The following is a 27,182-nucleotide window of genomic DNA, read 5'->3' on the forward strand; positions in this document are numbered from 1 at the left end:
GTCAGAACCATATCCCCTTCTTCCCCCGGGGCGGGGGCCGGGCCGGGCCAGGCCGGCTGAGCCGGGGGAGGGTAGTGGGAGGGAGCGCCTGGCCAGGCCGGCCTGTCCGCCGAGATGGATGACAGTAAGGTAAGTCCTGTGGTTTGCACGCGCAGCTGCCGCCGCCGCCGCCTGCTTGTCGCTAAGTGCTAGACCCGCCGCTGAACCTCAGCCTGGTAGCCACGCCAACACCCAGCAAACACCTGCCATAGACATCCCTGCGCCTCCAGTTATTACCCCATGGTGCCCAGCCAGGAATTCAGGGAACAGGGGGCTGCGTCTTTCTGGAAAGGGCTCTCTCTGGAAATTTTTCACTCCCAGGACAAGCCTGTTTGTCAGCTTTTCCAGGTAGTGCAAAGCCTAGTCCTTAACTTGCCTAGCGAAATAAGTGAAGAAACCACGGTGCTTTTTGTTTTTGCCTTCCCCTGCCCCCCTCCCAGACTTTCTCCAGTTTGAAGACCTTAATTGGGGCACCCTGAACCAGCCCTATTCCCCTTGAAGGTTCCCCTTTCTTCTCTCAGGCTCCCTCACTCAATGCCCCATTCATATAATCAGTTCACTCCCCCTCTGAGATATTTTCCTGTGGTTGGTTGGAACACTCTGCTAAGCTCCTGTTGCTATTCGTCCAGAATCTAACCTCCTGTAGAAAGCCTTCTCTAAGAGAAGTAGTGAATTCCTTCTTGTTAATCTATCTTAATATCCTACCACTTTTGCCATCCAAATCAGTTATCCCTATGATTCTAACAGACATTGTTCATAATTGGCTAATTCATATAGTTTATGTATAACCTATTTCTGTCTTTATGTCTATCCACATTAATGTTGTCTAGTTTTAGCTCATGAAGATAGGGATGGTCAGCTTATTGATGTTTTAGAATGTTTAGGAAATTGACTTTTTTTTTTTTTAAGGAGTCAGACTAATAGACTTTGGCAGTTTTGAAGTAGAAATTCCTTCTCTATGCCTTTCAGAGGTCTTATTTTCCACAGTTTCTGGCATACTGCTCATGCTAGCTTTTTCCTTCGTTTGGGTGCCCTTTCACCCTCCACCAAACCAGTAATACTCTGCTGCTGTCACTTTTTTGTTTCACTCATCCTTAGAGTGAAAAAATTTCTAGAATCTCCATGCCTCTTGGGTTATTCTACATTATCTCCTGTTCCTGTTCTCACAGAAGGCTCTGAGCAAAGTGGTAGACAGAAGGGAAAGCCCATCACAGTACTTTGGAATTGAGACTCACCTGGAGAAACAGTTTGCTTGTGAAGTAGCAAACCCTAACAGGAAGTGGTGTTTCCAAGACAGAAAGGGGGAGTTCTGAAAGTTTCCCAGAAACATCAGAAAATAATTTTTCCATGAAAGTCTTGCTAGCTTGATTGCTCAGTATTAATTTTGAAAGTAAATCTGAATACGGTATCCCTTACCTTTTTCAGAATAATGTTATGGCACTTTAAGATGCTAAAATAACATTGTTTTTTAATTTCCTTAATTTGAGGCTCTCACAGCATACTCTATAAGATTTTTAGTTTCCTTTTCAGACTTTTGAAACATTTAATAACTTTCTCAAAGTCTTCACTAGTCTCAAGTCCAAGAAAAATACGTAGGATTTGGAGTTATTTTACTTAGCTATAAAATCACATAGGAGCTATTTCTAAAACTAGCAAACTGTAGTGGAGGGTATAAAATTTTATTGTTTTCCCTAAAAGAGTGAAGTTAAATCTGGGGGGTAGAAAGCAAAATGAACTCAGTTCTCATTCTTTTTAATTCATTGTTTTTAGAAACCAGCAGTTTCTTAAATCTTTAATGATTATGGAAAAGAAAATCTACTCCACATGTCTGTGGATGGATAGTGCCTCTGTGAATACACTACTTTCACTTTGAATACACGTCGTAGTTGTGGATGAGTAATATTTAAATGCCATGTACAGCAAGATCAGACTGCTCTTCCAGCAGTCAGGCAGTATGAAGCAGCCCTGAAGTTTTTGGCAGCTCCCAGCCTGGCCTTTCTCTGTACTCTAGTTGTTACAGTCCCACAGAATTATATTGTCCTCCTAGCATAGACATACATACACACAAAACACATTTTCTCCTCACATTATGTATCGGCAATAGAGTCTCAGGTTCCATTTTGTCCTGTATAAGGGGAGGTGAGAGTTGGGGCTTGGAATTGTGGTGGTTGTGCATAAAGTATGATCAGAGAGCATAAAGGCTGACAAACTGGCTGACAGCAAAGCCAGGGGAATAGGAAGAGGATGAAAAGGGCAGGAGTAGCAGTTGTAGAGAGACAATATTTGAATCAACAGGTCAGGGAAACAGGTGATGATGATGTGAGGACTTCCCCATATAAAGATTCTGTATTCTGAGTTGGGTTTTTTAAAATAATTTTTTAAAAAGATTTTATTGTTTATTTGACAGAGAGAGCATAAGAGAGGGGCGGGTTGCAGAGAGGAGCAGACTTCCTGCTAAGTAGGGAGCCCCACAAGGGGCGGGGCTTGATCCCAGTGCCTGGAGATCAGGACCTGAGTTGAAGGTAGATGCTTAACTGTCTGGGCGCCCCTTCTGAGTTCTTTTCAGCAGTGGTAATGAATGAGTTTGCCAGGAGCTCTCCACATTCTGTCACCTACCTTTCTGAAGTCAGAGTAGGACAGATTTGAATGGGAGTGCAACTTTACCTTTCTACCATCTAGCAATGTGCCTGATACAGCATCGAATACTCACTAATAGTGATTGGGTTGGAACAGAGTGGCATTAAGAAGATTGCCCTGAGGGCCCCTGGGTGGCTCAGTGGGTTAAGCCTCTGTCTTCAGCACGGGTCATGATCTCGGGGTCCTGGGAGGGAGTCCTGCCATCAGGCTCTCTGCTTGGTGGGGAGCCTGCTTCCTCCTCTCTCTATCTCTGCCTGCCTCTCTGCCTACTTGTGATCCCTCTCTGTCAAATAAATAAATAAAATCTTTAAAAAAAAAAAAAGAGAGAGAAGATTGCCCTGATGTGCCTGGGCTTTATGAATCAGTGTGCTCCATTGAGCCACCCAGGCAGAATATATACAGTCAATGGCAAATGGCAAAAATAAAGCAAGAGGTAGATGGGCACCTAAAAGTGGGGGCTTGGGAAAGTGCTAAGCAGCAGAGCTCAAACACTGACTGAGTAGATCTCTACTAATTGGGAAAGAAAAATCTTGGCTGAGTTCATTAACCTTTCTGAGTTTCCATTTTATCTTCTAAATGGTTAATATCGTTTTCACAGGCTTTGTTGAGGATTAGGGATAATGCATTACTATAAAGCATTGAGTACAGAGTCTAACACATAGTAAACACACACAAAAAATGTTATTGTTACTAGTTACTATAATTACTAGTAACTGTTGTTACTAAGAGTGACTTCTTTGGTCCTTAGGTACCTGAGATGCTCATTTTAGTAATTATTAATTGTGTGTTATTCCTAACATTTGCAGCCATGTTTATACTTACACTTCCCTTTGCTCCTGTGTCCCCAGATGGGATGGGGCAATGGGATGAAGCATGAAATGAACTTAAGGGTGCCTGGGTGGCTCAGTGGGTTAAGCCTCTGCCTTTGGCTCAGGTCATGATCTCAGGGTCTTGGGGTTGAGCCCCGCATCGGGCTCTCTGTTCGGCAGGGAGCCCGGTTCCTTCTCTCTCTCTCTGCCTGCCTCTCTGCCTACTTGTGATCTCTCTCTCTGTCAAATAAATAAATAAAATCTTTAAAAAAAAAAGAAGAAATTAACTTAAGCTGTGTATTTAACTGTCCGATTGTGTGATAAAGGGAGTCTCGTGAGCCTACCTGCATGTTCACCGCTAGGAAGAAGTGCTTATTGTTATGAAAGCTGCTTCTTCCTCACCTGTTGCATGCAGTTACAAAGAAAATGAAAGTGTGTTATTTTCAGAGGCTTTGATCATAGGCAGAAGGTTCTTATTTTTTTATTTTATATTTGACTTTTTTGTTTATTGAATCAATGACTGATATAAATTGAAATATCCTTGACCAGACGTGTTCCTGCCACAGACTAAGCTGGTAAAAGACTGCCATACTGTATTGCCTGGCATTATAGGGCATCAAGTTTCAGTTGAGTGACTGACAGGAGATTGGCCCAGACGCTGGCCACAGTATGGTAATGTGGACACTGTTTTTCTTCATAGACTTCCTGTCTACCTGTATTACACACGATTATCTGAAAATAAGGTTTCTCACACCTTCCTTACCTCTTACGTAAGAAGATAGGATCTTCTGTTCGATTCCGTTTTTCTGAGTAGCATTGGTTCTCACAAAAATTTTAACTTGGCCCAAAAATGTCTTTGACACTCCCAGATCTGTCCTTTGGCCCCTTACCTGTCTTGAACAGTGCCACAAAACCCAGACATTTTATGTTTTTCCTGTCCTCCTCTTCATCAGTGCTATCCACAAGACCAAAACAGAAGAGCCAGCTCCTCTACTAAACAAATCTGTGACAGATTTAATGTGCCTTCCTTTCCTGTCTAGGTTACATGCATATTTTACATAGGGCACCTCACAAAATAGTTTACCGCTAAGGAGTAATTTCAATAATACAGAAACCAGTTGAAATCTAAGTTTACATATTCTTATTCAGAATGATTAGTTCTTTTAAGGTTTTCAGGAAAGTGTAATCATTCATTAATTCCTTAAATATTTGTTGGTCACCTAATATGTACATGCATTATGCTAGACAGAGAAAGGTGGAAAAGTTTATAACTATTCTTGGGAGCTTACATTTTAGTGAGCTCGGCAGACATATAGAATAGTCATTACAATAGAGTGAGGTAAAAAATAAGGGCAATGGAGGCAAAGTGCTTTTGGAGCAGGAAGAACGGGTGCCTCTCTAAGCATGTCAGACACTGGTTCACACAGTAGGAGTGAATCTGTGAGGAAGAATAGGAGTTCTCCAGAAAGTGGAAAAGAAGGAAGATCTTGCACTAAAGCATACTGCACTGATTAATAAGTATTATGCTACAAGTTAGATCAGGAATTGGCAAATTTTCAGTAAAGGGCCAGATAATAATTATTTGCCGGCCATTTTGATCTCTGTTGCTATTACTCAACCCTGCCAGTTTAGCACAAAGTAACCATAGGCAAGACTTAATGACTGGGTGTGGCTGTGTTCTAATAAAACTTCTGTTTACCAAAACTGGCAACAGGCTTGGCCAGCAGGGCTGTAGGTTGCTGACCCCTGAGCTAGAGCTTAAAGTGCCAGTAGAGGCATGGCAGAGATGAGGATGGAAAAGTAAGCCGGGGCCAGATCACGATATGCCTGGCAAGTTAAGCTCCCAAATTTTGGTCTGTATTTTTCTTTTTTTTTTTTTTTAATTTTATTTATGTATTTGACAGAGAGACATCACAAGTAGGCGGGGGGGCGGGGGGAAGCAGGCTCCCTGCTGAGCAGAGAGCCCGATGTGGGGCTTGATGTGGGGCTCGGTCCCAGGACCCTGGGATCATGACCTGAGCCGAAGGCAGAGGCTTTAACCCACTGAGCCACCCAGGTGCCCCATGGTCTGTATTTTTCAAAGTGTGGAATAGAGGAAACACCTGCTGACCCAGAATCTTGGGAATGGGGCTTGGGAATTTGAATTTGAATTTGAATTAGACTCCCCAACTGAGTGGGGAATATGCTTACCAAAGTTTGAAAACCAAGGCCATACATGTTGGAGAGCCACTGAAGGATTTTAAAGCAGACATGACAATATCGGATGTGCGTCTTTGAAGGAAAAAATGCTAATGGCTATATGGAGAATGGATTAGGGTAAAGATGTAGGAACGTGGATAAGACTAGAAGCAGGTGGTCCAGTTAGTAAAGAACATGGATTTTGGCATATAACCAAAGTTCAGATCTCCTTTCTACCACTTTCAAGCTGTCTTTCATCTCTTCCAAACTAAATTTCTTCATTGGATGGGTTAATAAAACTCTAATGAGTTATTGTGAGAATTAAAGGTAGTAACGGTTGACCCTTGGGGCATCTGGCTGGCTCAGTCAGTAGAGCATGTGACTCTTGATCTCAGGTCATGAATTCAGGCCCCATGTTGGGCATAGAACTTACTTAAAAAAAAAAAAAAAAATCAGTTGACCATTGAGCAATGCAGGTTTGAACTGCACCAACCCACTTATACATGAATTTTTAAAAAATAAATATAGTACAGCACTGTAAATATGTTTTCTCATCCTTATGATTTTCTTAATAACATTTTCTCTTCTCTATCTTGACTCTAGGATTACAATATATAACACGTATACAAAATATGCAACAATTGACTATGTGATTGGTAAAGCTTCAACAGTAGGCCAGTAGTAGTCAAGTTTTGGGGGGAGTGAAAAGTTACAGACGGATATTTGACTGCTTGGGGGTTGGCGCCCATTACCCTCATGTTGTTCAAGAGTTAGCTGTAATATGTGAACCCATATCAAAAGAACTTAGTACATCATGGGTTCTCAATAAATGCTAGTGCTTTCTGACGCTGCACCAGCTCGGTTAATTGCTCATGAGAAAGGCCTGAGCTGAAGACCATATTGAGATTATTACAGTGGTTGTAGTTGATGGAGCATGCATAAAATCCTTTAGGGGTGAAGAGTGTGGACAGAAAAGAGAGCTAAAGAGACAAAACCCTAGAAAACAATAAAATGATCCGAAGGGGCTGAAGAACAGGACTCAGCAACATAAACGGAAATGGAGAGGTTAGTGATACAGGAGAACGAGAACAAAAAGGGCTATTATGCCATTTATCGAAGGGAGCAGAGAATTTTAAAGAACGGTCTTAGTCTACGATATGAGATGCTACAAAAAAAAAGGGTCAAGTAAACAGTGAAAAAGTATCTTCTGGACTTGGAAAATAGGAGATTGTTTATGAACCTAACAAGAGAATTTTCCCTGGAGTGATAGGGTAGAAGCCAGAATGTGGTGGTTGAGAAAGAGGTGGGCAGGAATGAAGCAAAGACAGTTAGTTATAGACCACTCTTAGTCGGTTTTTAACAGTTTCAGGCACCGCTCAGGTATATGTAGGATAGCTTCCCAGACATAGCTGGGGGCTGGAGCGGGCATAGGTGTTGGAAGAGGAGAGGCAGGAGTTAACTCGCAGTTCAGAGAGGCCTACTTTATCTGCTTTCTCCTTCCGTGGACTAGAAGAACTGGCAGAAAGGTTAGCAGCAGGAAGATGTGATTAGACTTTCTTTCTGAAGATCTGGTAAATAAAAGGCCTAACCCACAGCTGTGAAGGAAGTTTTGGGAGTCTTAACACCAAATGAAAATGCAGCTACTTGTTTTTTCTTTAAAGTAGTAAAGAGCACTAGCTGGGAACATTCATATCTATCTTATTTTTCTTTAAACAGTTGGAGGTAACTTTTCACTTCATGTTTTTGAAAAGAGCAAAACAAGCCCTCCTGCTCTATTTTGTTTTTAGCTGGAGCTGTTGCTCCCTACCCCTGCGGGTAAATGTGTAAATGCGATAATTCTGTTAGACTTAACAGCTTGAAACTTTTATGAGTTGCCTTAGGAATTAGAGCATTAGGATGTAAATAAGTGCAAAAAAGGTGGTAAAATAGTTAAGAGTTCTTAACTGGTTTTTCAGATTTTGTATCCCTTATGAGGGAGCTTTTTTTTTTTTTTTTACAACTTCTATAAGTTGGCAGTCATAGTAGTGATATCAACTTAAGTCTGTTTCAGAATATTCTTAATTTTTCTTTGCATTTATTTATTCAATCAGTCATTTAATAAATGCCTCCCAAATGCCTGGCTCCGGGCTACATACGGCCTGGTTATGGTTGAGGTTATGGAAGTAGAAAACACGGCTTTGGTGCATGAGGAGCTCACGTTACTTGGAGGAGATACAACTTAAATCTGTGAGGCCACTAGAAAAAAACAATGTAATGTATAAATTCAGTGTGTTCACTGTATGTTCCAGGCATTAGGAGAAGAAAAATGATATGGGAAGAGGGTAATTGTCAGGGAGAGCTTCAGAGGAAGAGGGCTAGAGCTGACCCTAACCAAAGAAAGCATAACATTTGCTATTGCAGATGTTGGGGAGATGGAGGGAACATTTAGAGAAATGGTGAAGATTAGGTGGGAATGCAGGGGATGGGGTGAGGTCCTGAGGAGGTATGACTTCATACAATGCCCCTGTTAGGAGTAAGAAAGAGAAGACTGGCTTGGTGAGCAGGAGCCTGGATGCAGTGGGCTGAATGGTGGCCCCTAAAAAGATGCATTGATGTCCTAATCCCTGGAACCTGTGAATATCACCTTATATGTTAACAGTTTACCTTATTTGGCAAAAAAAAAAAAAGGGGGGGCGATTAAGTTAATGATTTTGAGAGGAAGAATTTATCCTAGATTATCTGGGTGGGCCCTCAATCCAATGACAAGTGTCCTCATGAGACTGAGGCCAAGGGAGATTTGGCAGGCAGGTATGGAGGCAGTGAGACCACAGAGGTAGAGGTTCGACTGATAGGGCCAAAGATCAAGGCATGCTGAGAGCTACTAGACGCTGGAAGAGGCAAAGGATGGATTCTCTCCCCTACAGTTTCCGAAGGGAATGCAACCCTGCCGAACTTCCGGCCTCCAGAACAGAAAGAATACATTTGTGTTGTTTTAATCACCACCAGGTTTGTGGTAATTGTCACAGCAGCCAATAGCAAACTGATAGGCGGGAGACGGTGACCTAGGAAGCAGTGCTGAGCCAGAGGTCTTCTCTTGTGCTGGAGGGTAACGTGGCCACAGGGCCATTAAAGTTTATTCTTTGTATAATGATTAGATACCACTTTTTTACAATGAGTGGAAATACAGCAAAGTTATTTTTATAAGCTGAAAAGAAAGGTTAACTTGGCCCCTCTTTGCAGGAGAGTTTAGCTGGAAAAGTGGGAATGGAAAAGGAGAGATGGTAGGAAGACCCACTGAGAAACTATTGTAATAACCTGTGAGTGGGGCTCAGACTGATACGGGTAGTAAGAGTAGAGAGGAAAGGTAAATCAGAATTTTAAGGAATAGATTGGCATGACTTCAGTTGGTGGGCATGGAGAGCCACAATAGTAGAGGGAAATTTCAAGGAAGCATAAAATGAAAAATCTTATTAGTTAACCTCCTCACCACCATCCTCCATCAGGTGCCTGAGGTCACAGTGAGCTGGAGTAAATGAATGACTAGGTAGCATTAATACTGAAGTGCATATAAAGCACCTGTCGGTTTTAGAGCCTTTTCAGGGCATGATATGATCAAGGCAGTGAGTCCTACCATGAAATTTGGGGGAAACAGTCGTACTTGATGGTGAGATGCAAATCAAGGGTCTTAGGTTCTAGATCCCGCTCTGATACTGAAATTCTCTGGACTAAAATTTTGTCATCTATAAAATAAAAAGACTACTATGCATCTCTGGTGTGTATATACATGCCTCCCTCCACTCCAGTATACACTAATATCCTGCCCCTTATGATGTTATTGTTTATTTCATGTCTGCTGTGTTTCATCAGTCCATATTCCTTACAGTTTCTTCTTACATTAATATTCTTGGAGTTTCATGCTGTTTGGGGTATGGTGGTGTTTAATAAATGGTTGTCAAATAAAGGAATTAATTTTCCCCTCTTTACCTGAAAAAGATGAGCATAGTGCTGTTTCCCTTACCTGAAATGGTGTGAAATAACATGAGATAACATGTAGAGTGCCCAGCTCAAGACCTTGTCCCATAGTGAGTGCTCTCTCCCTACACACCTTGATTTAGCCTTGAATTTTTTAAAATATGTTTTTAAAGATTTTATTTATATGCCAGAGGGAAAGCACAAGCTGGGGGGAGTGATAGGCAGAGGGAGAAGCAGGCTCCCCATTGAGCAAGGAGCCCTTTGTGGGTCTCGATACCAGAACCCTGGGATCATGACCTGAGCCAAAGGCAGATGCTCAGCAGACTGAGCCACCCAGGTATCCATTAGCCTTGAATTTAAGTGCTTTGTTGTTAGCTCCTGAAAAGCTAGAAGTAAAATGACCCAAGGGTCTCTGGAATAGTATTTAATCTGGACACTGGAGCCTTCCTCATTTTAACAAGGCCCTACAGAGCACATAACTCCTCTTTCTATGAAAGTTGAACTTGTTGGGGCTCCTGAGTGGCTCAGTTTAGTGTCTGCCTTTGGCTCCGGTCATGATGCCAGGGTCCCATAAAAGTAGTAAAACTATAGAGGTGGTAAAAAGGCCGGTGGTTGCCAACATTTTGGGAGCGAGGGAGGGAGGAATAGGTGGAACATGGGATTTTTAGGGCAGCAAAAATATTCTGTAGGATACTGTACTGGTGGATACATGATATGTGCATTTGTCAAACCCATAGAACTGTATAACACAAAGAGTGAACCCTAATGTAGACTTTGGATTTATTAATAACATTGGTTCATCAATTGTAATGAATGTACTACACTAATGCAAGATGTTAATAATAGAGGACGCTGGAAGGGTGGAGGAAAAGGGGATATATGGGAACTCTGTACTTTTCTGCTTAATTTTTTGTAAACCTAAAAGAGCTCTAAAAAGCAAAGTATAGGGCGCCTGGGTGGCTCAGTGGGTTAAGCTGCTGCCTTTGGCTCAGGTCCTGATCCTGGGGTTGTAGGATCGAGTCTTGCATCGGGCTCTCTGCTTTGGCGGGGAGCCTGCTTCCCCCTCTCTCTCTCTGCCTGCCTCTCTGCCTACTGGTGCTCTCTGTCAAAAAAAACAAAACAAAAGTATATTAATTTTAACATCAATAATCTACTTTTTAACCTCCATAAATTTGCCTCTTCTGGGCATTTTATATGAATGGAATCGTACAGTGTGTGGCCATTTGTGTTTGGCTTCTTTTACTTGGTATAATGTTTTCAGTGTTCATCTATGTTGAACCATGTATCAGTGCTTCATTCCTTTTAATGCCTGAATAATGTTCCATTGTATAAACACACTACATTTTGCTATCTACTCATCAGTTGATGGACATTTGGGTTGTTCCCTCTTTTTAGCTATCATGAAATACAGTGCTGTGAACATCCATTGTACAAGTTCTTAAGTGGACATATATTTTCATTTCTTTTTGCGATTACCTAGGAGTAGAATTGCTGGGTCATATGGTAATTCTGTGTTTAATATTTTGGGGAATGGCCACAATTTTATATCCCCTGCCCAGCAATGTATGAGAGTTCCATTTCTCCACATCTTCACATTATTGGCTGTTTTTATTATATAGCCATCCTAGTGAGTATAAAGTGTTACTTCTTGGTTTTGATTCACATTTCCAAAATGAATAATGATGTTGAATGTTTTTTCATATGTTTATTGGTCATTTATGTATTTTCTTTGGAGAAATGTCTATTCATATACTTTGCCCGTACTTTAATAGGATTTTTTGTCTTTTCTGTTGAATTGTCAAAGTTCTTTATATATTCTGGATACAAGTCCCTTATCATATGTTTGATTTACAAATATTTTCTCCCATTCTATGGGTTGACCTTAATGGTGTTTTTTTGTTTGTTTGTTTTAAAGATTTTATTTACTTATTTGACAGAGAGATCACAAGTAGGCAGAGAGGCAGGCAGAGAGAGAGAGGGAGAAGCAGGCTCCCTGCTGAGCAGAGAGCCTGATGCGGGGCTCTATCCCAGGACCCTGAGATCATGACCTGAGCCAAAGGCAGAGGCCTGTCCCACTGAGTCACCCAGTCGCCCCAATGGTGTTTTTTTAAGCATAAAATTTTTAATTTTGAAGTCCAGTTTATTTTTTCTTTTGTTGTATATACTTGTGATGTCATATCTAAGAATTCATGGCCTAATCCAAGGGCACAAATTTATTTCTGTTTTCCTCTACAAGTTTAGGGCTTTGGTTTATTTTGAGTTAATTTTTATATATGTCGTGTTGTAGGAGTCCAGCTTAATTCTTTTGCTTGTAGATCCCAGTTGTTCCAGCACCATTTATTGAAAAGACTATTCTTTTCCCATTTCTCTATTGCTGTGGCACTTTACTGAAAATCAATTGATCATAAACATAAGGGGTTATTTTTGGATTCTCAGTTCTTTTTCATTGATATGTATGTTTACCCCTGTGCCATTGCCACACTATCTTAATTATTGTAGCTTTCTAATAAATTTTGAAATCAGAAAGCATAAGCCATTCCACTTTTGTTGTTTTTCAAGATTGGCTGTTTTGGGTCCCTGCATTTCCATATGAATTTTTTTAATTATCTTGTCAATTTCTGCAAAAAGGCAGCTGGAGATTTTTTAAAAGTAATCTCTACACCCAGCATGGGGCTCAAACTCAGGACTGCGAGATCGAGAGTCAAATGCTGTACCAAATGAGCCAGCCAGGTGCCCCCAGGTGGGATTTTGATAGGGATCATGTTGAATCTGTAGGTCAATTTGGGGAGTATTGTCATCTTAACAATATAAAGTCTTTCACTCCATTAACATGGGATGTCTTTCTTTTTATTAGATCATTAGTTTCTTATAATGCTGTTTTGTGGTCTTCAGTGTACAAGTCTCACTTTTGGTATCAGGCTAATAATAATGGGAAATGTTCTTTTCTGGTTTTTTGGAAGAGTTTATAAAGAATTAGTGTTAGTTCTTTAAATGTTTGGTAGAATTCACCAGTGAAGTCACTTGGACCTGGTCTTTTCTTGTGGGAGATTTTCCGATTACTAATTGAATCTCTTTATTTGTTATAGGTCTTTTCAGATTTTCTATTTTTTCCTCTCAAGTCGTTTTTGCTACTTTGTATCTTTCTAGGAATTTGTCCATTTCTTCTAGGTTATCTGGATTTGGGCCTATAATTATTCATGCTATCCCATGTAACCATTTTTATTTCTGTAAAGTTGGTAGGGATGAAGTCTACTAAAATCTGTCCTGATTTTAGTATTTTGGTATTTTTTTTAACTTTTATTTGTTTATTCGAGAGAGAGAGCACAAGCAGGGGGATCAGAAGGGTCCCTGCTGAGCAGGGACCCAGATTCAGGGCCTAATCCCAGGACCCTGGGACCATGACCCAAGCCAAAGGCAGACACTTAACTGCCTGAGCCACCCAAGCACCCCTTGATTTTAGTATTTTTGAATGTTTTCTCTTGACCAGTTTAGCCCAAGTTTTGTTGATTTTGCTGATCTTTTTGAAGAACCAACTTTTGGTTTCATTGATTTTCTCTATTGTTTTGCCATCCTCTATTTTGTTTATGGCTGCTCCGATATTTGTTATTTCCTTCCATCAGCTTGCTTTGGGGTTAACTTGCTCTTTTTCTAGTTTCTTAAGGTGGAAAGTTAGGTTACGGATTTCAATTCTTTTTTAGTTTAGGCATTTAGAGCTCCCTTTGAGCACTGCGTTAGTTGGATTGCATCACATTTTGGTGTGTTGGGTTTTCCTTTTCATTCACTTCAAAGTAGTTTTCTCATTTCCCTTGTGATCTCTTCTTTTTTTTTTTTTTAAGATTTTTATTTATTTATTTGACAGAGATCACAAGTAGACAGATGTGGCAGGCAGAGAGAGAGAGGGGGAAGCAGGCTCCCTGCTGAGCAGAGAGCCTGATGTGGGGCTCTATCCCAGGACCCTGGGATCATGACCTGAGCCGAAGGCAGAGGCTTTAACCCACTGAGCCACCCAGGTGCCCCTTGTGATCTCTTCTTTGAGCCAGTCATTATTTAGGAACATCTTTTGGTTTTTTATCTGCTGTATTTATTAAGTAATAATTGCTGTATACTGAGATAGAATTATATGACAGTCCCTAGTGCTTACTTTCTAAAAATAACATCCAGTTTTAGCTTGTCTGAATGGAGAAAATATTAAAACAACAACAACAACAACAACAACAACAACAACAAAAAACCAAGTAGTTAACAGAAAAGTAGGATCTTCACTCTTACTTGCTTATAATAAATAGACTTGAACCTTTTTAACATATAATGAAGACAAACTTGGTATTGCAAAAGCCCTACTGAAATTTAACATCTCTGCTATCCTCCTTTGTGTAAATTTTCTGTGGAGAGTAAGAAAAATCAGTGGCTAGTAAGTTTGTTCATGGTGAGGGCTAGGGATACAAGCTTTCTAAGTGTTTCCCCTGGGGCTTTCTATTTCTGGCTCACAAATGTGTTTGGGGGTGGGGGAGAAGTAAAAGGGGTAGTAGATAAAGATACCACTGTTTTAAAGATAGCTATTTAAAATTTCATGTGGCTAATATGTGGATAGAAATAAAACTAGAATAGAAAAAGCTAAATTTTATATTACTTTCATAGTTTTCTTTGGCATTTGTGTTGGAGCATAAAAATCAGTACATTTACTTAGCCACATTAATACACTTCCTTACAAAAGAAATACGATAGAGCAAGGGGACACTGTGGTAGTCACTGAGTTTGTGAAAACTTTATGAAACATTGACAAGGATGATTTCTGGCCCAGAGACATTTGGGAGGAATTCATGAGGTTGATTTCAGTTTTAGTTTCTGGTTCCTTCTATTAATTTCTCCTAACCATCCCCTAATCATTATGGCTTATGAAATATATGAAATTAAGTTGTTAAGGCAACTAGTATACCAATCCACATTTGTATAATACCTTTTTCTTTTCCTTTTTTTTTTTTTAAGATTTTATTTATTTATTTGACAGAGATCACAAGTAGGTAGAGAGGCAGGCAGAGCGAGAGGAGGAAGCAGGCTCCCTGCAGAGCAGAGAGCCCGATGCAGGGCTCGACCCCAGGACTCTGGGATCATGACCCGAGCCGAAGGCAGAGGCTTTAACCCACTGAGCCACCCAGGCGCCCCTCCTTTTTTAAAAAAAGATTTTATGCATTTTGAGTAAGAGAGTATATGAGTGGGTGGAGGGGCAGAGAGAGAATCTCAAGCAGACTCTGTGCTGAGCATGGAGCCTAATGTGGGGCTTGATCCCACAACTATGAGATCATGACCTGAGCTCAGATCAAGAGTTGGGCACTTAACCAACTGAGCCACCCATGTGCCCCTGTATAATACCTTTTTCTTTACAAAATGCTCTTACGCTTAAGATTCCCAGTAATCCAGGGCACCTGGGTGGCTCAGTGGGTTAAGCCTCTGCCTTCAGCTCAGGTCATGATCTCAGGATCCTGGGATCAAGCCCTGCATCAGGCTCTCTGCTCAGTGGGGAGCCTGTTTCCCCCTTTCTCTCTGCCTGTCTCTCTGCCTACTTGTAATATCTCTCTGTGACAAATGAATAAATAAAATCTTTGAAAAAAAAAAAAAAGATTCCTAGTAATCCTTTAATGTACCTGAGTCTTGAAAACTGGTTCACTAATCAGATTTTAGCTGGCATCCAAAGCCAAAAATTCAGTCTACTACTGAGGAAAATCAAACTAGGGAAGTGGTGGTTATGTGGTTTTAATGTAATTTTACAGGAGGGGACATAAAATACAGGAACCCTGGATTTATTCACTATGCCTTTCTAATTAAAAAAGAAAGGAATAAAATAATATTACTACCATGAAAACTAAACAAAGGGTTATAACTGTGGTTGGGTTTTTATGACTGTGTGAGGTTTACAAAATCAGTCAAGTCTCTAAAGTACACTGTGTCCTCTTTCTGGTTTCTCAAAGGCAGCCTCTCCTGAATTAATTAAAAACAAATATATGAGGTATTAGATTACAGTGTTGTGTTATTGATGATTGAGTTCAGTGTTGTGTTATTGATGATTGAGTTCACTATGTAGAGAATAGATGTGTTTACCATTTATTTTGCTATAGACCTGAATTTATGCTGTAAATATGTTCCTTTTTAAAAACTATAGTAATAGCAAATATACTTTATTTCAATGTAAGATGATTTCAGAATATTTCATTAAAACTACAGTTTCCTGTATTCCTATATTATTGGAATAAAAACATGATAATGCATAGTATAAAAAGCTTTAAGAGACCTGTATTTTTTTTTTTTAAGAGAGAGAGTGCTTGGGGGTGGGGGGCGAGAGGGAGTGGCAAAGGGAGAGAGAGAGAGAAGCAGACTCCTTGCTGAGCGCAGAGCGCATGCAGAGCTCAATCCCAGGACCCTGAGATCATGACCTGAGCTGAAATCAAGAGTTGAACACTAAATCGACTGAGCCACCCAGGCACCCCTAAAAGACCTGGTTTTGAAAAGTTGAAACTAATTTGGGAGTAGTACTGAAGCAGCTAGCTTTACCACAGTAGTGGAAAGGAAGGTTTTTTCCCCAGAGCCCTGGAGTATTCAGCCTCATTTCAGAGCCACCCTGTAAAAACGCGTGCTGTCGTGGTTGACCGTCCGTCATGTTACCACCCAGCATCTGGTAAATGTGGCTGATTCATGTGTACAGTTTGGTTTTCCACCTAACCATTATACTTAGTAATGACCTGATCTTTATAGGTCTTTATAGGTCTTTATAGGTCATTACTATCAGACACCAACAACTGGACGTTGTTGGTGTCTGATAGTAATAGTGATTTTCAAACAAACTAAGGAGAGTTTTTATAGCCACGTGAATATTGAATTTGAGTTTCATTACCTGATAAAGTTGCTACTTTATTGCAATGATTTGTCAGTGTTTGAGTTTTGCATCTTCTCTTTAACAATTGCCTTTTAAAGCCTCAGCAATATTCCTTTCAGAATACTGAAGTTGTGACATTTTTATTCCCTGAGGGTAATTTTCAGAAAGAACTAGGCGTCATTCAGAACCTCGTCAGATAAAGTAGATAACCTGAGGCAGACTGTGTTGTAGCTTCTAAGAAACTAGTTCTAAAAGCACTTTACCGAAAAGCTTGTTCATTGTAATAAATGTAACCCCTTTCAAGGTAATTGCTTTCAAGAAAATTTATTTGATGTTCAAGTTCAGGTTGATGTATTTAAAAATTCATCACATTTAGCTCATAGTTAATGTGTTGTATAAGAACTTGGGGAGGTTCCAAAGCTAAACAAGGAAGATTAAATTACTTTGTCTGTCACCAAAAAATTGTGCCTATGCAGGAAAATGAGTAACAGAGATATTGAAAAGATGTCATATGACTAAGTGGGAGCAGGTAGAAATCTCCTGAGACAGTCTAGGGTTATAATTATAGGCTTCTAAAGGCAGGAGAGAATTATCCTGAAGATGTCAGGGACTTCCCGTGTGTTCCTTTGGACTCGATAAACTTGAAGAGGGAAGTCATAGCCAAATTGCTTAGGATACATATTTATAAGTAAATAAGTGAATGAATATATATATATATATATATACAAACAAACATAGGGCACTTGGGTGGTTCAGTTGGTTAAGTGTCTGCCTTAGGCTCAGGTCATGATTTCAGGGTCCAGGGGTCAAATCCCACATCTAACTCTCTGCTCAGAGAAGCAGGCTTCCCACCGAGCAGGGAGCACAGTGTGGGGGCTCCATCCCAAGACTCTAGGATCATGACCTGAGCCACGGGCAAATGCTTAACAATTTAGCCACACAGGCGCCCCCCCCATTGGTGTTTTAACAAATATCGTCTCTTCTATGTGTTGTTTTTTAATGTCGAGATCACATTGAACTTAGAATTTTAAATATTGATTTTTTTTTACTTACTGTTTTCTCAAGTCAATAAAAATTCCATGGAAACAAAGTATTTAGTGGCAGTCTTTTGGATTTAGTATCCAGCTATATATGGTTCATAAAGTTTACTGTTAAACTACTTAAAGTTTGTTATTGAAGAAATAATGAAAACTTAGAGTATTTCTTCTCTCACACTCATGTTACCAAGAGTATCAGAGGAAAAAAAAAGAAACAGGAAGCAAAGGCTCCTAAGGCATCTCATGGGATTATGCTTTCTAAGTTTCATAGGTTTCATTTATTAATTACTTGTAAATGTTTTCCTTACTAATAATATGCAGCCATAGTCACTTTCCTAGAAACAGAACTGAGAGGAACAAAATGGTTTCTTTTCTCTGTTGCTGAAGGTGGTTGGAGGGAAAGTAAAGAAGCCCGGCAAACGTGGTCGGAAGCCAGCCAAAATCGACTTGAAGGCAAAACTTGAGAGGAGCCGGCAGAGTGCAAGAGAATGCCGAGCTAGGAAAAAACTAAGATACCAGTATTTGGAAGAGTTGGTATCCAGTCGGGAAAGAGCCATATGTGCCCTCAGAGAGGAACTGGAAATGGTGAGAAAGTCTACCAATAAACACATGAAAAATCAACCTAAGCTTAGCAAATTAAAGTATGAAGATACCAATTTTCATGTATCCATTTGACAAATATGGGAAAGAAATCTGTTAGCCAGGATGTAGGCAAATAAGCATTTTCGCACAGTGCTGGAGGAATCAGAATGTACATGACTATTTCGCTGAGGGACTGTTCATGAAAGAAAAAAATGGAAAATAACCCAAATGTACAACAATAGGAGATTTTTTAATGGCTGCAAAGTAGTCCAACATTCAGATATTGGACTACATTGCACCCATTAAAAAAAATCACGATGCACATATATATTTACTGCTGTAGAAAGGCATTCACAATATTTTGCTAAGTGGAAAAGGCAATATAGCAGTATGTAACAATATGCATTGTATACCATTTGTATTTCATATTTATTCATCATGTTTCATTCATTCATTAAGACTTTGGGTGATGGCTGTAGAAATGTTAAAGAGAATGGAAATCTCGTTACTATGACCTCAAGGGAGGAGGTGACAGGTTGGAGAAGAGAGAATGCTACTGTGATCATTACAAAACTGGGACAGGCTACTACCTCATCATTTTAAAAGGCAAGACATAAGGTTGGGGCCTGAAAAGAATCCAGATATATACTATTCAGTAGATTTAAAAGATATATGTATATTGAATTTGACTTACGCTGTAAATTATTTCTCACGCTCTGCACTGTAAACCACTTGAAGGCATAGCCTTTGAACTGACTAATCTTTATATACCCCCAAAGTCCATAGTATACATTTCAGTAGAAAGTAGACATTCAGTGAATGTTTATGAAAGAGAACAGAAATTACAGAATTATTTATTTTAGGAATGGAAATGATAATGTGATAGCAAAAAGAGAAGGATCCTAATTAGTGGCACAATGTGGGGAGATGTTCTTTTCACTAGAGGGGCCTTCCAAATCTGAACATTACTTCAGTGTATCACAACAAGAATCATCAGCGGTTGCCTACCCTCTTTTGAAAGATGGCAAGCCTTATACATGACCTCCGTAGAAAATAGGAAATACGGTGGAGGGCAGGATTCCCAGCAGCCAGTTTGACCTCTAGTTATGGAAGTTACTACATCTAGGATTTCCACCAGTGGTTCCTGAACTCTGACTAGTAAAATTTTACTTAAATATATTTTACATATTTCAGTACAAGCAGTGGTGCATGGCAATGGACCAAGGAAAAATCCCTTCTGAAATCAAGGCCCTACTCACTGGAGAAGAGCAAAGCAAATCTCAGCAGAACTCAAGCAGGCACACAAAAGCTGGAAAGACAGACGCTAATAGCAATTCCTGTGAGTACAATGAGGGGGAGAGTTTATATTTAGAGGAGCATCTTAAGGTACGGTTTCCATTGACCTCTTTCCTTGGTATGTCATTAAATAAAATGTTTATGTCATTTGTAATACACTAATAAGCAAGTGAAATAGTGTTAGATTCTAAATACTGAAGTGAATTTTACATGGGATCTATGAAGAGCAACTGCTAAGTGTATGGAAGAATTTTAAAGTAAACTTAGCCCATAAATGGGAGTATACCATTCTAGTTATTGTTAATAATAATGCCTTTTATTTGTATTTTGATTTACAGCTTACAAAACACTTTCACTTATATTTATCTTGTTTTTCCTCCAATGTTTGTGTTAAGGAATTATACTTTTTATTTTAGAGATGAAGAAATAGCAGAGGAGGGCGCCTGGGTGGCTCAGTTGGTTGAGCTACTGCCTTCAACTCAGGTTATGATCCTGGAGTACCAGGATCGAGTCCCACATTGGGCTCCCTGGTCAGCAGGGTGTCTTCTTCTTCTCTGACCTTCCCCCTCTCATTCTCTCTCTCTCAAATAAAATCTTAAAAAAAAAAAAAAAAAAGCAGAGGAGTTGGATAAAGCACCCAAGGTCACATAGCTCTAATGGGAAAACCTGTCTTCACCTAGTCCAAACTCTATCTAGTACAGTAGCCCATCACTGTAGGATTTTTTTTTTTAATTATGGTGAAATTTACATAACAAAAAACATTTAAAAATAATAATTCAGAGGCATTTGGTACATTCACAGTGTTGTACTGCCACCACTTCTATGTAGTTACAAAACATTTTATCACCCCCAAAGAAAATCCCGAATTCATTAAACAGTTACTTGTTCTTATTCCATTCCTCCCACCTTTGGCACTGTGAATTTGCCTTCTGTCTCTATGGAGTTACCTATTCTGGGTAAATTTCATGTAAATGGAAACATACAGCATGTGATTTTCTGTGTCTGGCTTCTTTCAGCTAGCATGATGTTTTCAAGCTTCATCCACATTATAGCTTCTACTCGTACTTTTTACATTTTGTGGCTATATAATATTCCAGTGTGTATGTATATAATAATTGATGTATCCATTGATCTATTGACATTTGATTCTCCCTTTTGGCTATTATGAACAGTATGCTTTGAAACATGAGCATACAAGTATGTGTTTGAGTACTTGTTTACAATTCTTTGGGTTATACACCTAGAAGTAGAATTGCTGGGTCATATGGTAATTCCACATTTAACTTTTAGAGGAACCACTAACTTTTCCACAGTAGCTGAAATATGCTGCATTCCCACCAGTAAGGTAGGAAGCTTTCCATTTCTCTACATCTTGCCTGTGCCTTTTATTTTCCATTTTTAAAAACTATAGCCTTCCTAAGATGTGAAGTAATATCTGATTGTGGTATTGCTTTGCATTTCCCTGAAGACTAATGGTGCTGAGCATCTCTTTGTGTGCTTCGTGGCCATTTGTATATCTTCTCTGAAGAAATGTCTTAAGTCCCTTGCCCACATTTTGATTGAGTTGTTTTTCATATTGTTGTTGAGTTGTAAGAGTTCTTTATATATTCTGGGTTCTAGACCTTTATCAGAAATATTTTGCAGATATTTCTCCCATTGTGTAGGTTGTCTTTTAACATTCTTGATAGTGTCCTATTAAGAATGCACAAAACGGGCACCTGGGTGGCTCAGTGGGTTAAGCAACTGCCTTCGGCTCAGGTCATGGTCCCAGAGTCCTGGGATCGAGTCCCACATCGGGCTCCCAGCTCCATGGGGAGTCTGCTTCTCCCTCTGACCTCCCCTCTCATGCTCTCTCTCACTCTGTCTCTCTCACAAAATAAATAAATAAAATTCTTTAAAAAAAAAAAAAAGAATGCACAAAACATCAAAATTTTGTTGAAGTCCAGTTTATCTGTTTTTTTCTTTTGTTGTTCATGCTTTGTCATGTGTAACAATCTATTGCTAAATCCAAGGTCATGAAGACTTACCCCTATGTTTTCTTCTAAGAGTTTTATGGTTTTAGCTTTTATATTTTAGCTCATTGATCCATTTTGATTTTATTTTCTATATGGTGTGAGGTAGAGGTCCAGTTTAAATCTTTTGCATGCGAATATCCAGTAGTTCCAGCACTATTTGTTGAAGAGACCAGGAAGATTTTGTAATGAGGATGTAATGGATTGGTTTCTTTGTCATTGGACTGCTTTGGGAGCACTTGTAACAGTTACAAGAGTATGTTATAAACTTTTTATCTTTTAAAAATTTTTTAAAGATTTTTTTTTTTTCTGAGAGAGAGAACGGGGAGAAGGATAGGAGGGAGGAAGAGGGACAAGCAGACCCTGCATTCAGTGCAGAGCCTGATGCAGGGCTCAATCTCAGGACCCTGAGATCACCACTTGAGCCAAACTAAGAGTCGGCCACCCAACCAACTAAGCCACCCAGATGCCCCTCTTTTAAAATATTTTTATAAAATTGAAGGGTTTGCTTTTTGATAGCTTTTCTTAGATGAGGTAACATTTGCCTTAATCTAAATTGAATTAATGGAAAAAAAAACCAGATCAGCTCAGTTTCCTTTCAATACATATTTTTAAAAAGCCTTTCTCCATAGATACTAAACAAACAAAATGTATTTTAAAACAGATTAACCAAGCTTCATTGACTTGCAAGCATTCTTACATTGGTAACTTTATCTTTCAGGGTGAAGATTTTATAAAATGACGAGTCACTGATTGAAGCCAATACTTTATCCTATGGAGGATGAATGGACAAGATTGTACTTCTTGGCTCCATTTACTACCTACTGCTCAGTAGTCATCTCTTAAATCTGCAATTTCTACCAAAATGTGTGATCATAGATCCCAAAGGATTTTGCTTTAACTTTCAACACTTAGAAAATTTATAAACATTCAGACGTGTTCTGGTTGCCCTTGCCACCCATGGCATTGAACATGTTGCAATGTTTGAAAACACAGGAGTAGAGAGAAGTGGGTGAAGATTGTATTTTTGCACCTTAACTCTACATTGCTTTATTGGTTAATTTATATTCTTTCCATGTATTTCATGTCATTGTATATGTATGTATGTGTAGGTGTGTCACCTTCTTTTATGTTTTTGATTGCCCTACAAAGAGAAACCAAATGGGCTGATTACCAAGTTCTCAGCCTTTATGGACCTAATCTTATTTGTTTCTATTTACTTGAGTAATGTTTATTTTCTGCATGAACCATGATTTCTCCTGTGAGCCATTCCAGCATAAGCTGTGAATATGTATTAACAAATATATACATTTCTATTTTTATAATCCATAATGATATGCCTGTTTTAGATAATGTACATGTTAACAAAATCGATCAGGAAAGCCCCCAAGACAGCATCTGTTTAAAACTTTTGTTGCTGTCTTCTCAAACTATATTTATAAAAGTTTGCTAGGGCCTAGTCCATACTTGGAGAATAATTAGTCAAATTTTATTTTTAAGCAAGAAGTAACCTTTTAGGCATTTCAGCAGCAGACATCCTCTTGACAACCTAGAATATGTACGTATGTACGTATATATGTATGTGTTTCTATCGTATGTCTGTATATGTATGTGGGGAGGGTAGGAGTTAATGTTCACACACATTGCCTTGTGTAGTCAACTAACTCGGAGAATTTTCCTAAAGAAAATGGGATGAAATTAGCTGCTGAGATCAAGTTTCTGCCTCAAGAGATCTGGAACAAACCGAGGGAGAAATTGTTAGTAGATCTAATGGCTGTAGGCATAACCAGAACACTTAGTTTCTTCCCTGACATGAGTTTCCATAGGAAAATGTTCTGAGCCAGGAAGAAACACACTGTGGGTGTGCATCTGGTTCGGCCCTGACGGCGCCTCCGCTCTGGAGTGAAGCCCTGAGCTGGAGTTGTGCACAGCAGGCGGCTGGTGGGCCAGGCGGGAGAGGCACAAGGCCAGAATGGTTCTTTCCAGTTCCCGTCACAGCTCCATTTACTTTCTTCCTGACTACCAGAGTGATGGTTGAGGAATCAAGCTCATCATATTCTACTTGCAAGTAGACTAGGAATCTTTCATTTTCCCCACTGAGACACTTTATCACTCTCTCCTCTTTCCCATAGTTAAATCAGGAACTGTGTTCTCTGTTGCTGCTAAATTATAATTGTTCTTAGCTCTAATGAAGCAAATATCTGGCTTCTAAACAGTATGTTTTGTTATGAAATGGCAGTCTAAGAGGAGGCATCATCGTCTAGACTGTGGGGTGGAACAAGAGATGGACCACATAGTGTCAGATTACAAGGTACTTTCCCCCCTTCTCTTAGGCCACACGTTTGAATGAAGTGCTTCCCTTTAGCCTGAGTTCCTGAAGATCTCTGGTGTGTAGATTGCAAACTCAGATCTAGTCTAGTCCTGTGTGACTACTGATATACCACTAGCCCAGCCTGTTGGGTCTCTCTGTGTTTTGGAGGACTGGGGGTTTAAGAGTATTTAATGTCTTTTTAGGATCACAAATATAGATAGATTAAAGATTGTTAATATTCAGACCTTCAGAATTTAAGTGTTTAAAATATAGTGTTCAGATTGTAATGGGTATGTTTTTGCCATCTGGTCTACTCAAGTGTATATTTTTATTTAGCAAAACAGCCCAAGATTTACTCTGTGTTGCTTTGTTCAGTACCTTTTGAATTCCCCAGAAGAGTTGTTTTCAAAGCAAACATTCCAAAATGAATGTGGCTCTTCAATGGAATGTCTCCATTGTGCTTGAAGTATTTCTTCTCTGGTTGTACGTTAAATTACAAGGTCACTTGAGCTACCCTCCACCCTCACCCCCAGTATCTTTATAAGAGCAGTGACTTTGTCCTCAGGTAGAGGATGTGTAATTTTGGATGACAGTAAATTACAGCTTACTGAGTTTATTCCTAAACCGATCTTTTTGGTATTTTAAAGTAGATCATACCAAGAGAAAGTTCTTGGTCTTAAAAAGGAATGTTTTGATTGCTTTGGGTATTGTGCTGGCTGCACGCTTTGGCCACTTGAAGCATGTTAATAAATGTCACTGATTAAAACAGCTGGAGCATTTCTTTTCCCATTCCAGTTAAGAAGCAGCATACTGAAACCATAGCATCTCTCCCTCTCTGTAATGACAGCACCCAGGCTGAGAGAGAACAGAGGGTGAGAGAATCGGTAAGCTCTGTGCCTCCGGCATCAGTGCTATTCTCTGTGCTCCCTGAGTAAAGAGAGTAATGTGTTCTTTTTCGTTCTTTTTTGCCCTCCAAAGAAAGGAAGGTAAGGGGAAAATACATATTTGTGTATTCAGACCAGTCATATTCTGTCATTAACTTAGCATAGACCTGCCACATAGTAGAACAACTGAACATAATAGGGAATAAATTTGACCAGGTCAAGTTTTAGAATATAGCTGACATTCTTAAAAATTTTTTTCCTATTTTATCTAAAAGCTGTCTGTTGCATCTAAATCAGAATCTGTCTTACTGCAGTAAATTCATATCACCGTGTACCAGCTAATTGACAGTATTTATCAGCATCACCGTTTAGCATTTTACTTCATCACCTTTGAATTATGATAGACTTGATTTGGCTCATTGCAAAAAGCATAGGTTTAAACTGGAGCTAGCTTTAGTTAAAATAAAGGCAAAGAAAATTTAAAAACATAAATACTATATTTCACCAGAAATCAGTTGCATATTATCAATTACATATTTAGTTTTAAAAGAGAGGAAGATTATTAATCCACATGGTATTTGGGGGTGTTGAGGGAATTTTTCTTTCTCTGAAGAGCATTGTACAATTATATTTTTATGAAAAATAAAATATCTTCACCAGAGACATCTCAAATGGTCTGTTTTACAATATTGAAGTAATGTCCATGTTAGCACTGAGTGGTAAAAAGAGTGAGATTTAAGCAGAAGAACTGGTCTTGGGGTCATTTTCTGAGTCACCTTGAAATCATTTACCTCTTAGCCTGTTTCTCATCTTTAAAAAAGGGGAAGATAACTTTCACAGAGTAATTGGCAGGCTAAATAGGAATTATGAGCAACTGCTTCTTAATTAGTAAAGAACTATATTAAATTTAAAATAGTCACATATGCCTGGGTTTGTCTATTGTTAGAATTTAAATCACTGAAGATAATTATTTTATTTAATGAGCTGGAATTTAAACATGGAGGGTTGTAGGTATCACATTTCTGAAGTCTTTGTAGCTTCATCATTATGTCTATCCCTGGACTGTTATAGTTGGAAGCCATTTTTAGCAATAATAGCCTTCTGTTAATTAAGCTAATTTTAAGAATAATTAGTGTTCTAACTGGTAATAATCCTATAATCTGCATAAAGCGGGTTTTCAGGCTGCTAGGTAACTTGGTACTCTTTTCCCTTATTCCATCCATTTTACTTAACTATAGAGTAGTCATGAATCAGAGCCAAGACTGCCATGTAAGGTTGTGCCAATTGTGCACTGCACAAAGGCACCCAGTTGAGGAGGTGAATGGACCTAAAATCTGGCTCACATTTCCTGCAATAGGCCATGTGCGGTGGAGAGGACACCTGCTGTCTCCTCACCAGGGCACCTGTGGCACAGATCTGCCCAGAGAGGTGCCTTTTTAAAATTTGCCCTAAAGGAGTACCTTTCTTAATTCCTCCACCCAGAGGGTGCCTTTTTAAAAACATGAAACAGTGTTTTGCTGCAGCTGGCTTATGACTGGCTCCCTGGAGGAAAGCCAATTGTGTGCATCTCTTCTCAACTCCACATTGAGTGACATCCAGTTGGTCGCTTTTAATTGGCAACGCTTGGAGTACTGACACCATAGAAATCAGTAAATGCTACAAATCAGGGATTCCTCCCCCGACCATGCCCTGCCAGACCTAATTTCCAGCACACCACTGAAAAAGACCTAGTGTAGGCTAGAATGGCCCTGACCAGAGCATGCATAGTAGAGGCCTCAACAATGTATGATTGGAAGACCCATGGAGCTGGAAGTGCTCTTTTGGTAAGTTTATAGGCAGCTTGGAGATGTCCGTATCAAATTGAGATTGCAGTTGACTCTTGGACAACACAGGTTTGAAGTGCAAAAGTCTACTTACACATAGCTTCTCCAATACATACAGCACAACACTGTATTTTTAAAGTACTTTTTAAAAATATATTAGAGTGTCGGGGGAGGGGCTGAGGGAGAGGGAGAGAGAGTTACAAGCAGACTCCATGCTGAGCTCAGAGCCCAACGCAGGATTGTATCCCATGACCCTGAGGTCACGACCTGAGCCAAAACCAAGAGTTAGGTACTCAACCAACTGTGCCACCCAGGTGCCTCGACCCTGTATTTTTCTTAAAATTTTCTTAATAACAATTTCCTTTTATCTAGCTTACTATATTGCAAGAATAGAGAAAATAATACATATGACATACAAAATATGTGTTGACTGTTTATGTTAATGATAAGGTTTCCAGTCAACTGTAGGCTATTAGTAGTTAAGTTCTGGGGGAGTCAAAAGTTCTATGTGGATCTTTGACTTTGTGGGGTGTTGGCACCCTTACCCCTTGCATTGTTCAAGGGTCAGCTGTACTGATAGTTGTGACTTAGAAACTGTTCAGGACGGCAGAGAGATACTCAGCCCAACTCTAGAAGTGACTAAGTGGTAAATCAGTTGACTTTTTTTTTTTTTTTGAAGATTTTATTTATTTATTTGACACAGAGAGAGAAAGAGATCATGAGTAGGCGGAGAGGCAGGCAGAGGGGGAGGGGGA

General features: G+C 39.5%; 1 protein-coding gene across 1 annotated transcript; it reads left to right on the forward strand.

Moving 5' to 3' along the window:
* CREBL2 (cAMP responsive element binding protein like 2) lies at window positions 1-25,266 on the forward strand. The gene is made up of 4 exons (XM_080812319.1): window positions 1-129; window positions 17,907-18,104; window positions 19,296-19,440; window positions 22,131-25,266. The coding sequence occupies exons 1-4, from the start codon at window positions 115-117 to the stop codon at window positions 22,133-22,135; spliced, it is 363 nt and encodes a 120-aa protein (XP_080668445.1). The 5' UTR covers window positions 1-114; the 3' UTR covers window positions 22,136-25,266.
* Window positions 25,267-27,182: the final 1,916 nt, after the last annotated feature.

The sequence above is a fragment of the Martes martes genome (assembly GCF_963455335.1).
Source record: "Martes martes genome assembly, chromosome: 8".
NCBI classification, from domain to species: domain Eukaryota; kingdom Metazoa; phylum Chordata; class Mammalia; order Carnivora; family Mustelidae; genus Martes; species Martes martes.